Genomic DNA, 15,181 nt, shown 5'->3' with positions numbered 1-15,181 from the left:
ATTTGGTGAAGATCTGGGGTCACTTGGTATCAAAGAGCTTTAGCAGCTTGAGAAGCAACTTGATTCATCCTTAAGGCACATAAGATCCACAAGGGTAATCCATTGAATAAACCATTTCCTAATGCGTTAAAATATTTTTTGGATGAAGCTAGTATTGATAGCACAGTCCTTCATATTTCTAAATTAATGGACCACTTTGAATATAGAGTGCTCTATATACAATTGCGATCATCGTCTGCCAACACTACTGGAAACTCGAATTGCCCTGTGGGTGATGAATTTTTCTATGCGTTTTTTTCGAAACGCACAGAAAAATTACGATTATTCTGTCGGTTTCAAAATATCCCGACAGAAAAATACGAAAACCCACAGAATAATTGTATGATTTTTCTGTGCGTGACAATACACACACGGAAAAATAAGCACTCACAGAAAAATACAATTTATTCTGTCGGTTCTTAAAAAACGCACAGAAAAAATATATGCACGCATAGAAAAAATAAATAAAAAACAAAGAAAGTCACGTCTTCCTCCGCACCCATACCCCAACGTCCCCTCCCCCTCCCTTCTTCTTCCTCCGCACTCGGACCCCAGCGCTCCCTCCCTTCTTCTTCCACGGCACCCGGCCCCCAGCACCCCTCCCCTCCCTGCCGCCGCCCCTCCCCTTCTTCCCTGGTACCGCCCCTCCCCGGCCTTCTTCTTCCCCGGTACCACCCCTCCCCGGCCTTCTTCTTCCCCGGCGCCATCCCTCCCTCTCGCGGTTCCGGCCGGCGGCGGCCGGATCTGGGCTCTGGTGGTGGCGGGCGACGGCGGGCTTCGTGGTGATGGTGGTCCCCGGCGCCGCCCCTCCCTCTCCTGGATCTATCCCTCCCTCTCCCGAATTTGGCCGGTGGAGGCCAGTGGCGGCCGGATCTGGGCTCTAGTGGTGGCGGGCGGCGGGCGACGTGCGGCGTGGCGGCGGGCTTCGTGGTGCTGGCATGGTGGTGGTGGTCCCCGGCGCCGCCCCTCCCTGGCCTTCTTCCCCGGCGCCATCCCTCCCTCTCCCGGATCCAGAGCTGTTGGAGCTACTACCACCATGGGTATGTATTCACTACTGGAGCTGCTTCCTCCACTACTCCTGTTTTATTAACAGTAAGATGACCTCTTGGTTGCATTGTTGGGTTGTTCCAGCTGGTTTATTAGTTGTAGCACCTCTGATTTGTTGTATGAAGAAACTGCGCTGCCATTTTGATTCATGAAAATCACAAGTAAAACTATACTAACATAATTCATGATTAGTAGTGCATCAAATATTTCTTGAACATATATGAGCAATGAGCTATCAGTTTGATCCAAATGGGAGCTCTTCATTGTCTTTTATCAGTAACTTGACATCTTTGAAAATCACAAGTAGAACTATACTAACATAATTTACTGTAATATAAGAAATATACATGGATGGACCACTTAAATAATGTCATTATATTTGAATTTGAGGGAGCAATGTAATAAGAAGATTTTACTGCAAAGTTAAAATACAATTTTAACTTGTTTGTTTTGTTACCCTGGTTGCTTTTCAGGTGAGATGCTATGAAAACAGTATCTTGAATATCTTGCATATATCAACCTGATCAATCATTTTGATATATGATATTTACGGAGCTAAGATGATATGGAACCCCAGTCTCGTGCCGCGCTGCTCTCCCCTTCCCTAACTATGGCTTGTGACCTTTTTTGTTTTGTACTACTCTTGAGAGGTTGTGATGAATCAAGTTTCCATTAGAGAACTTCTGCACTTTAGCACCTTATGAGCCGGTACTTGGGATATTTTGTTCTGTTTGCTGCTTAACTAGGATGGCTTGTACCAGTACAAGCAACCAGTTTTGTGGCCAGTTCAATTCCCATTAGAGAGAGAGAATTAAATTAAGTTCTAGGTGAAATTAAGTTGCAGTTGTCATGCTGATAATGGATAAATCTGAGCCATTTCTCGAGTTCTTTTGCTCTTGTTCTTTCGCTTCAGGTGAAATATATGTAGTTCTTGTGCTTTTGACATACTACTCTCTAATGGATCTGGAATGACCAATAGTTTCTTTTCTATTAGCTCAGTTCAATAGAGCTATGTGATTTTTGCATTGCTATTTATAGAAGAACATGACTTTTTTGCATGCAAATCATATATTTGTTGCCTTGGACAGAGGTAATACTTTCAAATGTGAAATTTCTAGAGATGGTCACTGTCTTGTGGTATTTCTTCTGTGAAATTTTGGTAATTATATGCTTTCAAATGTGAAATTTCTAGAGATGGTCACTGCCTGTGTGGCATTTCTTCTGTGAAATTTTGGTAATTATATACTTTTAAATGTGAAATTTCTGGAGATGGTCACTGTCTGTCTGTCATTTCTTTTGCACTTGTAGATTTGTAAGTTCTTCCTGTCTCTTGCAGTTGTACTGCTTTGTGAAGGCTAGAAGTAATTATGGGTAGCATTTGTATTATGAAAACTTGAGCATGTGTAAGAAATAACAAGCTTGTATGCTATGGCCACTGCTTTAGGCTCTTACCATAGTCCCAACACTGCACGGTTTAATACTAATTTTGTTTGCTTGACTGGATCCTGCATTAGACTTGGCATTTGGTCTTCCAATTCCATCTCCAGCATTCCAAGCATTGCCTGATGGTGGCATCACATTGTTATAGGAGGAATCATGATCAGCATTTGTCTTCTTCCGTTTGTAAGTGCTTAGCTGCTCATCCCATTAGCAGTTACCATCTACCTTCTTTTTGCCCCTGGCATTTCCCCACGTGTCCTGATCTACATTCAAACTCTGCCCATTCCAGTTGCTGGGATGCTCCCAATTGCCATGGCCATCATCAGACTTCTTCTCCTAGGCACCATCACCTCCATCTCTTTTTCTTTTGTCCCATGTATTTTCTGATTTGCCCCATGGGTCATTTTTATTTGATGCCTCAGGACTGCTGGACGACTTCCCCCCAATTATCATCACCTGCATCTGAATCCATTTTAGCACCCTTATCAGCCCAAGTATCCATTTCAGCTGGTTGTACAGATACAGTTGCCTCGCCTGTTGGCTTCTCAGTGCTCCAGCCTCTCCAATTAGTGGAATTGTCCTGCACCTTAGCATGCACTTCCCATGAATTATCTTGATATGTTGGCTTTGCAGCCGCTCCACCTCCACTACTCCAGCCTCCCCAATCAGTGGAATATTTTGTGAGTTTTCATTTCCATTTAGGTGCAAATCAAATTGGCTTGTGACCTGAGATGAAAGGTACTGAGCAGTCCCCACTATGCTCAATAAAAAGGCAAACTTCTTACAATACTAGTGTTTTTTTTGTTGACTAAAAATATATCTTTGCTTAACAGGTAGAGATGGAGTGGAAGGTGAAGCAGTTTTTTTCTCCTTCCCTGCTGCCTCCCCTGACCTTGAGAGCCCCACGCGAGGACGCGACCATGATGCCTCCTTCCATGGAATCGATCCCAGCGACAGCGCCCCTCAGCCCCCGACACCACGCTGCCAACGCCGCCCAGATATCATAGTTTGGTTTCTTTTTCGATATCTATATTTGTGAATTCATTGTAGTATTCATGTTCAATATGTAGATGACCAGATATCATATCTGTATATATGATATATGTGCTGATAGATCAGACTGATTCTATTTTTGACATAAGTGTTGACTCCATTCATGATGAACTACTGATTTGTGTATTATTTGAATGAAACCTTATTGGTCATGCACAGAAATTATTGTATGGAAAATATATATTTTAATATGTTGTTGCTACTGTTTTAAAATAATTTTTTTGTGTGTTTAACTCTTTTTTCCTGTGAGGTTGGCTACACAGAAATATTATTTTTAATCTGGGTGAAATAAATTTTTCTGTGAGTTCACCTAGACCGATAGAAAAAAACATGTGTTTTTTGTGTGTTTATTTCTTTTTTCTGTGTGGATTAACACACAGAAAATTTAGTTTTAATCTGGGCGAACATAATTTTTCTATGCGTGTGAGACCCACAGAAAAATTATTTCTAACGGTGAACCCACAGAAAAATTTGATTTTTTATCATTCTATTTCTGTGTGTTATTTTCTGACGGTACACCATTAGAAAAATATTTTTCTGTGGGTATTCGAATTTTTCCGTGGGTTTTTGCACACACAGAAATATTTGAGTTTCCAGTAGTGTAAGAAGACCCAGCTAAATATAACATAGTACTTTTATTTCACAATATTTCCATTAATCTCCTATATTTTCTGTGACTAATGTTCCTTAATTAGGTAGGCTTGGAATTTGAAATATGTTGAATGATCATCATTCATCTCATATAGGCATGAATGACTTAGTATGTTATATCTTTCCCATGTTGAACAAAGAAATTTCTCATTTTGCAGACATAGCATATGCTTGATCAGCTCACTAATCTTCAGAGGAGGGTATGCTCTTAACATGATAAAATTTATGAAGATTTATATCTGTAGATATTTTTTTGGATAATTTCTACTTAGATATAGGTACTGTTTGAACTACTTAATGATATCGCTAAACCATGTCCAGGAGCAAATGATGTGTGAAGCAAATAAGTGCATTAGAAGAAAGGTATGCATGCGCCTTACCATGTCCCTTAAATGCTGCAAACATAATTTACCTAGTCTTGTTTAGATACTCGGGGAAGCACCTGTTTCATTTATTAGCACCATAGTCTGTGTATGTATATGCTTGCAAATACATGTGCAGTTGACACGTTAAATTGAGTTTCCATGAGCACAAATATGCAGTAATGCTTCTTGCTGAACCAGCTTTCACTTTATAGTACTTATACATGGTGTTTGTCTTAATATATCTGTGAACGACTTTTTGTAGCCAAGAATGTTTTGCATCTTTGAATAAGTTTTGCATAAAGAATACCGTAGTTCAACCGTGAAATATATATTGTGCATATTGTTCATTTCACTGCTATTACAGTGTATATGTGTGATAGCAGTACTTATGTTTTTATAGGTGTGCATGAGTTGTCCAGTGTGCATGAGCCCAGTTACTTCGTATCGATTCTCAAGACGTATATATATCAACAATCCTCATTAACTTATATGTTTGTATACATACTTGTAATATTCACTTAGGTAGAAATCCTCAGTACCAACACCTTATGCTCTTGTGCTTGTGGTCAGATTTGAATTATATATGTTCTGGTCAGATTCGAATTATATATATTCTGGTCAGATTATATATATATATATATATATATATATATATATATATATATATATATATATATATATATGTGTGTGTGTGTGTGTGTGTGTGTGTGTGTGTGTGTTCTGGTCGAATTTGAATTGTAAATTTAATTTTTTTATGGAAAAATATACTGTAGGGGTGGTTCTGTATTAAACTGCCCCTACAAACAGGTATTATAGGGGCGGCTGGTACTACAGCCGCCCCTACAAATCGATTTTGTAGGGGCGGCTGCTAACTACAAATCGATTTGTAGGGGTGGCTGGTAACAGCAGCCTCCTCTACAAATCGATTTGTAGGGGTATCTGGAAACCGCCCCTACAAATCGGCGATTTGTAGCCACACTTTGGTAAGGACGGCTGGCCAAAACATCCCTACAAATACCTATTAGCCGCCCCTACGAAGCATATGTGACGTAGTGCATGTCTCCCTAAAACTCTTCTCCTCTCACCTAACTTGTTCATTTCTTGAATTATAACAAACATTATTTATGCTAATCTTCAGTGGTGCTTGATTTACAGCAGGGTATATAATTCATAACAAGTTCCATAACATACTAAACCTAGAGAATGATTAACACTATCAATAATATAATATAACAGGTATAAATATTTCAGGTAAAAATACAAAAAAAAAAGAAAATTAAAATTAAAGGATTATTCTGTTTCATCTACAGTGCAGGTATACTTCTTAATATAGTTCATACACAATTGCAAGTCTGATAACTTCTACAGCCCATTTCAATTCCTGAATTGAATTCACTTTTACGTTCCCGCGACGACGCGTGCGGGATATCACCTAGCCCTTGTTTAGTTACCCAAAATCCAAACTTTGGCACTATATAAAAAGAAGATTTCCCGTCACATCAAGCTTGCGGTACATGTATAGAGTACTAAATGTTGACGAAATCAAAAACTAATTGCACAGTTTGGTTGTACTTTGCGAGACGAATCTTTTAAGTCTAATTAGTCAATGTTTGGACAATAATTCACAAATACAAACAAAATGCTACAATGGGGAATCTTTTACTGTGCAAAGTTTGCACCTCCAAAGTGGTGCAACTGAACGCGCCCTAGTATTGTATTATGTATGATACTCGGATAAGTTAGGCATGGGTTGCGATCGGGGCCAAGTTGGGTCTAGACACACAACAGTTAGGTAGATAGATAGATAAATATGTACCAATCGATGCACGTAATGATGTTTCAAGGTATGTAAGAAAGGAATTACTTATACATGTTACTTTCCATTTCCATAAGTTAGAGGAAGATATATAGGATAATTAAGTAAATAAAATTTATTTCGATTTACAACAGGATATATATATAATTCATAATAAATTCCATAACATACAAAACCTGGAGAATGCTAACACTATCAATAATATAATATAATAGGCATACATATTTCAGGTAAAAAAATTCAAAAAAAAAGAATATTAAAAATAAAGGGATTATGTTTCGCGCGCATACAGTGCATGCATGTATACTTCTTATTATTATATTAGTTCATACACTTGCAAGTCTGATTACTTCTACAGCCTATTTCCTCCTAAACCAATTGAAATTACTTTTACATTCACCTGGCGACACGCGCGGGCAATCACCTAGTATTGTTTTATATGATGCTCCGACAAGTTAGGCATGGGTTGCGAGAGGCTAAGTTGGGTCTAGACACCCGCAATTAGATACGTAAAAAAAGAAATTAATTATACATACTACTTTCGATAGTGGTGCTATATAAGATAGGGGGAGAACATGTGGGCAGATAGGATAATTAAGTAAAGAAAATTTATTTCGATTTATGGTGCTATATAAGAGAGGGGGAGAACACGCCGGCGCCTCGCTTCCTCCTCCCGCCTTTGGGACCGGCGCATCGTTCCTGAAGACAACACCGTATGCGATGAAATAATCCGACTCTACGGTTACCGTGCTGCTTCCGTCCACGCCAATGGGCTTGCCGTCCTTGCCCGGGGTGGCGGCGGTGTCGTTCCAGATGATCACGGCGGGGTTAATGGGGTCATCCGATCGTATGGTGACGAACGGCTTGCTTTTGCTCAGGAACACCTTCTCTCGGTACACGGTGCCGCCCTTGAGGATGAGGATGTACCGTTTGGTGCTGCCGTCAGGGATGTTGGCGATGGACTGCCCGATGCTCCTGTAGCTGCCATCCTCGGGGTTCGCACTAGTGTCAGGGTCGATGGAATTGGTTACCGTGTTAACCTGGGCGGAGCAGAGCACGGGATCCTTATGCTTCTTGGCGCACCCACTGGCGGTGGCAACGTCGTCCGCCCCAGCCGCCGGTAGGCTGCTCAACCAAAAACTAAAATCCAGCATGTCGTCGTCCTCACATGACGCCGCCGGTAGTAGCGACACAAGCTCCAGGAGGAGGAGGACTAGCAGCAGCCGGGAGATGCAGCTCATCGTCGTCGTCGTCTCCTGTTGATTCCTCCTCCTCACCATGATCACACACACACAAACACACTCTCTCTCTCTCTCTCTCTCTCTCTCCTCTCTCTCTCTCTCTCTCTCTCTCTCTCTATATATATATATATATATATATATATATATATATATATATATATATATATATATATAGAACTACTATCCTGTAGCTGGCTACAGAATAACTTATTCTGTAGCCACTTTAAGTTACGATAATTACTATGTTATTTTACGAGATTATAGTAACTCCTTACTAAGTGGTTTAATATAACGTTATGTTAAATATCCCCATGTGTTATAGTAACCCAACTATCGTAAATATGTATTTATATTATGGTAAATTAGTATATAAAATTATAGTAAATGGAGGTGGCTACAGAATAACTTATTTTGTAGCCGGCTACTGAATAGCCTCTCCCTATATATATATATATATATATATATATATATATATATATATATATATATATATATATATATATATATATATATATATATATATATATATATCTATATATATATATATATATATATATATATATAGATATATATATATATATATATTCTTCTTCCTCCGACTTCGATCTAGCTTCTTCCTCCTCCTCCTCCACGATCCTTTTCTTTTATATATATATATATATATATATATATATATATATATATATATATATATATATATATATATATATATATATATATATATATATATATAATCACCCAGCTCGCTCGATCTACATCTCAAACATAATGAAGGGCCGGCCGTGCGCGGTTGCCGCTGAGCATGCAAATACTGAAGCAGTGGTGTTCCGCAACTTTCACTTGTTGCCAATTTATGGAAGGTCATTAGGCGTTTGCTAGGCCCAACGACCTAGCCAATTTTAGACTTCGGATTCATTATTCCACATCCATCCATATATGCAAGGGTATGGTACGGTGATTGCATGCAAATAAGACTAGCCACGACGTTTCCGGTGCTCAAAAAAACATATATACCTGCCACCCTCATATCGATGCCGGAAACCATATATGGACACAGTGTCAACCTCGATGCTTTACTGTAGGTGGGACTCAAATTTCAGAAGGCGCGTGCTCACTGCCTCACTGCTTAGTAGGGATAAAAACGGTACGGATATTTTTCAACCGTATTCGAAACCGAATCCGTTTAGAGAGGTTGAGATCTGTCCGTATCCGTATCCGAGTCCGAATATCCAACATCCGATACCGTATCCGTATCCGAATACTCAAATCACATATTTATGATGTCGATATCCAATCGTATCCTATCCGACATAGTTAACACTATCCGTATTCGAATCCGAATCCAGACAGAATTATGAAAACAAATGTAATATCGGTGATATCCGTCCGTATCCGATCCGTTTTCATCCCTACTGCTCAGCGTGCCAAAGAGCAGGACCACGACCACCGGCTGGCTAAAAAGATATTTTTTTTTATTCTTTCAGCGTCGAGTCACCAACATTCCTCGATGCCAGCATTTTTTCTCCAAGCATCGATAGCTGCAATGTGCAATCCCATGCTCAAACACTCTCTCTCTCTCTCTTGTGTTTCAAGCATCGCCCAATTCATACGCTGTGGCTAGTCTAAAAGAGCTACCTATCTTTGTTGTCTGTCTGTCCACACAGAATTTCATCTCGTATCGAAGACACACAAGCAAGTTGGAAGGGTTCGCTCGATGGAGCTGGAGATCCACCTACCTTCAGCACAGGGGTGGTCGATCCTGTGCACTCCTCCCGAGACGTGCCAGTCAATTTGACCCTGCAATTGACAAGGAGAGAAAGTTTATCAGTAATTTAGGGCGGAACATGCCAGTGTTGCCAGACAGTCCCAAATGTGCGGCTCTGAGAGCCGATATGAAAGGATATCGACTAAATAGTCGATCCCAGCATATTCATAAGAATAAATCGGTTAAAGCCCAAGGGGTTGTGTAAGAAGAATCAGTTATCGTTCAGGATGAATATCATTCTTTGGACAAATATTGATCAATGGCAATAAGATATTAACAATAATTAGTTTATATTGAGCCAATGACGGCAAGTAACCGAACCCCTTTTATAAAAGAAACAGTTCATCATCATTGAACCATTTAATAAAGATAAATCTAATGAACATATTAGATTTCATCTATCGCTATGACCAGTGGGGCATGAGGCAGAATCATGCAGGCCGTAGCAAAAATAATAGACTCGACTACCCTAACTTATTACTAATATCAATGGGATATGAGGCAGAATTATGTAGGTCGTAATATAATAATAAGATCATGGGACTAACACATATTTCAATCTATCTCTACTTCAACAGTCTTGTGACGTGAACTGCTCGTGAAAGCACTCGATATCAGCTAAAACGATGGGTTAAACAAGATATAAGGCCAATCTAGATCAATCCCAATCGGACGAAGTGATATTGTTGTAATTAAATAAATAATAGAAGCAATAAGCAATATCGGTAACTTAATGAATCTATCCGAATGAATGTCACCCGCCGATAACTTGACCTTAGTCTAGTTCGAGCTGTGGAGGTCGACCGGATTGATGCAGCCTTACGTGAACTAGACAAGAGCCGATAACTAACTTATACCAGAGCCACAGTGGAGGTCGACCAGATCGATGCAGCCATACGAACAGAGGTATAAGCCATGACGGTACTCACAGACAAGCAGTGGAGGTCGACTAGATCGATGTAGCCGTACTTGCTAAAGAACTCGTCGAGATCTACTCTACTCCTACTCCTAAGGGGTGGCCGGAGCCAAAAAAGTAAGTAACTTATATTTAATTGATTATTGTCCTTTATAATAGCCAGGGTTTGATATTTATACCCGGGACCTACGCATGACTCCTATCTAAGCACGACTCATCACAATCTTGGGCCCTAGAGAAAACATTCCTAATTTAAGATAACTTGGACTCTAATCCCTTTTTGTAGAGTCCAACATGCTTTGTCCCGGCGCCGATCGTAGCCTTTATCGTTATCTGCTGGTGCTACCTGAAGAAAGCTGATTCCAGTGCTGCATTCGAATCAGCTGGTTTCGGTCTGCACGCAATTGATTCTTTGATGACATGATCTTGGGAGCTTTCGAGTCTCCGCGACTCTTCTTCCAAATTTTGGTGTAAACACATGCCCCCTAATTTTGGGATAAAAGTAATTTTATTCTAAAATTATCATGTCTGTACCCTGATAGGTCCGCAGTCACGGGTAGAGAATCTTGATCTAGGGTCTACTGTTTGTCACCGCCTATGTTAGCTTATGATCCCATGCTTCAAAACTTTTACGAGAGCATCATTGCTTCACGGCCACTTGGATTCATCTTTTCAGGCCAATTATAAAATGTCTATCTGACCCTAGCGAGAGCAACTCAATAATTCAGCCATGCTTCTCTTCTATCTGCCTCCTCGAGTGCTTCTGACTCCACCAGACCCTCCGTGGTCTATCTTTTTGCTATGAAGATCTTGAGCGGTTAGAAGAATTCTTGTGCATAGGGTGATTGTGTCGCTCATCTTAGCACCTTGTTGAGCAAGAGAATCAGCTACTGTGGTTAGAAGAATCCTTGTGATATCACCTGGGTCTTCTCTCCATGCTCACAGAGCTATTTTAGTGTTTGCAAGGGCTAAAATGTGTGGACACCTTCCCCTTGTTTGCTCAATCAAATGCCCATCGGGAAAGCCACAAGCTTCTTTCTAGCGGTCCTCCAGTTGCCAAGAAATTAGCTGGGCATCTGTTGGGCAGGCGGCTTTTCCCCTTCTCTGTTACAATTTTATTAACAGGCCGATATGACTCGTTTTATGATAACTTTTGGCCCTATGGGGATTTGAACTCCCTTCAATCCAAAGAAACCTTGGTGGGCTGATTGATGGTCAATGTAAATCTTTTGTGTCCATCTCACAATATTCTGTAACTTGAGGAAGCAATAAGTCCGAATTTGTTATCTCCTTGTTATTTGTCCTCTGAATTTCCGGAGCGTTGATCCGTTTTCGTATCTGATTTCAATTTCACACCCCCGACGAAATCTATCTCCTCGTCTTCTCGGGCTATATATACGGGCCACGGCTGGGGATCGAAAAACAACTCACTTCATCTCAAACCTTCCGTGTCCTTAGTATAGTTCCTGCTTTTCCATAGGTTTTAGATCATGGAGAATAGCAAGAGGTTTACTGAGGAGGCCCTCAACGGACCTGCATCATCGCGTCAGCGCCTTCATCGTCAGGAGGGTACAACTCATGATGCCCCCACTGCCTCGGGGGATAGGGCCGACTCCGTTCGGCCATTAGGGTCCTCTTCGTTAGCAGCTCGTCGCCAGCTCCCTTGTTATCAAAGGAGACGGATTTACAATGACAATCTGCTTACCTCCATTGATTGGCATGGCTAGGGTCTCGCTGAATGTCTCTCCCTCGCAGAATCGGCTCTGGCCATGGTTCGATGTCGATCACCTCCCGAGGTCAATTCGATGGAGGACAGGTTGGGCAAGGCCGAGGCCAGAATCATTGGTGAGATATCTGTCATAACCTTTGCTTTCTTTTAATTTCATCCTCAAGATTCTGATCATCTCCCTTTTGAATCTTTTTAGATTTGTCTGCCCAACTGGAGAGCCTCTGATTGGCTGCGGAGCACGTAGCGGGATTTGTCAACGCTAGAGGCATCGTCCTTGTGGTTCGCCTGCATGACATCCTGAATCGTGTCAGGGAGGTCGCTTTGCATGGCGTTCGCCATGGTGCCGCCATGGCGTTGGCTCATGCGCAAGCCCATTCTGGCCACGAACTTCGGTTCCTTCCCCATGGTTTTCTAGCCGCGGCGCATCCTGGGGATTGTGAACGCCTGATTAAGGATTTCTTCAGTGCTGCTAACTCCATAGCCTTTATCTCCCAGGCCGATGATATAGTAGCCAAAGTGTTATCCGGCCCGTAGTTTGTAATAGGTGATATTAGCAAATAATTTTTCCGTCTTGAGTGATTTTTTCTTTTGTTTCGTACTTCATACTATATGTATCACTTTGTCCGTGTTTGCTTTGCTCCTACGGGCGATACACATTGTATCAGCTCTTACCCTTTTGGGTTTATTTTCGCACTAGAGGCGATACCCTTCTGGTATCGGCTATTAGAGCCAACAACCAAACGAATCGGCTATTAAGTGTTGATCAAATGCTAGGATAACATCCCTTTAAATATATTGCCGCAGAACTTTTCATACCAAAGGTTACACAATTGATCAACCTAGGTCAAGCACCCCATTAAGCAAAATAGAATTCCTTTAAGAAACCTATCAACTCTGAATCGCACTTATGATTCGACTTAGCATTCACATACATCGGCCTAAACCTATTTCCAGGACTAATGCTTATTTTTCCTTAATCCAATGGCCGACGTGAAACCGTGACTTTTTACTAAAACAAACTCTTAGAGCCGATTGCTTGCATCGGCTGTTGGCTTTCATTGCTGATTTTAATGAAGCCTCATTCCCATAACTTGCCAGAAAAGCATTCGAAGTCTCCTAGTTCCTAGAAGACTGGATCAGCTGTTGTGATGCGCACAGATTCATCAGCATGAACCAGTTCGACATCATCTCCATGCCATTGAATCAAACACTTTTGATGGTACATAACAGTTTGCATGAATCCAATCACGACCATGGAGCAAATTGTACGACCCTTTTCCATAGATGATGAAGAATGTGGTGAACAGAGTCTTACTCCCGATTATTAGCTCGATGTTTATTGCCCCCTGGGTCTTAGATGCATTACCTCCAAAGTCCTTAAGTATCATGTCAGTCTTAATCAGATCCCCTGGTCCCTTGCTAAGTTTACAAAAAGTGATGTAAGGCATGAGATTGATAGAAGCACCTCTGTCTACCAACATCTTGTTCATCGGCTTTCCATCAACAAAACCTTTCATATATAAAGCCTTTAAGTACCGATGCTTGACTTGTTTATCAAATATTGCTTGTTGTACAACTGTCAACTTGGTAACTATCTCCTCATACTCCGATTCATCAAATCTGAATAAACTTCTTGATTTACTAGAGCTCTGAACTCTGATGGCAATATAAAAGCCATTTGAATATTAGCTGATGGTTGCTTTTTGTCGGCTGTTTGCTTAGTACGCCACACTTGAGGTTTATTGGATGCCTGAGCCTGTTTCAACTATTTATTCCTTAGGCATTGCACCCTTCTCTTCTGGCTTCTTGTCAAACCTCCTAGACACCATTGACCTTCCTGCCAAACATATTTTATTCCATTGCCTTCTTCTTCATAATCAGCCTAGTCTTGGTCAACAACTCATTTTCCAAGCCGATCATGAACACTTTTATTTTTTAAGCGTTGATCCATGTTATTATGATGATATATATCTTGAGCATGGATAGACCGTCGGTTGGTTTGAGATTGCCTAAACTCCCTAATATTGAGTGATGCATTCTGGATAGTCATGTCTGGTAGGCAACTTCAAACCTTCATTCCAGCAATGTCTGAAGAAAGGACAATTCCAATGTGATTCGGCTTGCATCTTTTCATACCTCTCTTTTTCCAGTTGACATTGGTATTCCTGATCTTTTAACCAACGCTGATAATCCTTTTCCTTCTGCCGCTGCCACTTATTCAATGGGATCCGAGATGTAACTCGTGGCTTTGTCGTCCCATCTTTTGACGTTTCCCCCTACTTATATCGGCTCTTTTGCTTATCGCGACGTCTCTTAATTTCCCTGTATTCGCCAGCTGATATTTGCATCTTGGGATTGACTATTCCAGCTTCTCTTGATTTGGCTGATGTTAGGACCTTAGTCTTTCCTTTGAGCAGCCTAGCATCAACCATGTTTTGATCTCCTAGGAAAGGATTATTATCAACTTTTATTTTCTAAGACGTGTCAAATTTGAGCCTTCCTTGCTGAATAGCCCTCTATATATGTTGCTGGAAGATTCTGTATTCATTAGTGGAATGGGAGGTAGCGTTATGGAACTTGTAGAACTTCTTATTCTTCAACTGATCAGAGGGCAACATAACATGACCATCGGGCAACCTGATCTGCCCCTTCTCAAGCAAGAAATCGAAGAGCTTGTCTGATTTAGTGACATCAAAGTCATAGCTCTCCTCGACTCCTCTTCCCCAAGGATTTGGCACCATTACTGTTTTCTTGCCCCAATTCTATTCCGCCACTAGCAACCTCTTCTTCTTCATCTTCACAGTCGTCATCGACTGAGTATGGATCATAAGCTTCGGCTACTGTGGTACTCTTCTAAAATTGAGTATCTCTGTGCATACTCTAGAACTGGCTATTGAGCACTGCCACTCGTTGAGCCAATTGACCCAAGTTATCAAATTCTTGTCCCAGCAGTTTCTCTTTCCACATTGGCAGCATTCCTTGAACAGCTAAAGTAGCTAGTTGATCATCAGCCAAGTTTAAGGAGAAGCACAAGTTCCTAGTTTCTCAGAATCTCTAAAGAAACTCAGTGCCCGATTCATCAGTCTTCTGCCTTATGATTGTTAGATCAGTAATCTTCT

At 41.0% G+C, this 15,181-nt stretch overlaps 1 protein-coding gene and 1 long non-coding RNA gene across 2 annotated transcripts; one reads left to right on the top strand and one right to left on the bottom strand.

The window, feature by feature from the left end:
- Window positions 1-2,303: 2,303 nt before the first annotated feature.
- Window positions 2,304-3,477, top strand: LOC136475244 (uncharacterized). Its single transcript, XR_010763127.1, has 3 exons — window positions 2,304-2,709; window positions 3,229-3,264; window positions 3,360-3,477. It is a non-coding gene; the product is annotated as an uncharacterized lncRNA (long non-coding RNA).
- A 3,266-nt stretch (window positions 3,478-6,743) lies between these two features.
- LOC136475243 (pectinesterase 1-like) lies at window positions 6,744-7,731 on the bottom strand. The gene has a single exon (XM_066472801.1). It carries the CDS (start codon window positions 7,689-7,691, stop codon window positions 6,888-6,890), a length of 804 nt encoding a protein of 267 aa, XP_066328898.1. The 5' UTR covers window positions 7,692-7,731; the 3' UTR covers window positions 6,744-6,887.
- Between the last annotated feature and the right edge of the window lie 7,450 nt (window positions 7,732-15,181).

This window comes from Miscanthus floridulus, chromosome 8 (genome assembly GCF_019320115.1).
Source record: "Miscanthus floridulus cultivar M001 chromosome 8, ASM1932011v1, whole genome shotgun sequence".
Classification (NCBI taxonomy): Eukaryota; Viridiplantae; Streptophyta; class Magnoliopsida; order Poales; family Poaceae; genus Miscanthus; species Miscanthus floridulus.
This window is presented reverse-complemented; position numbering and strand designations above follow the sequence as displayed.

Coding starts and splice junctions, on each gene's coding strand:
- LOC136475243 (XM_066472801.1), bottom strand. CDS start 7,691: ATGGTGAGGAGGAGGAATCAACAGGAGACGACGACGACGATGAGCTGC.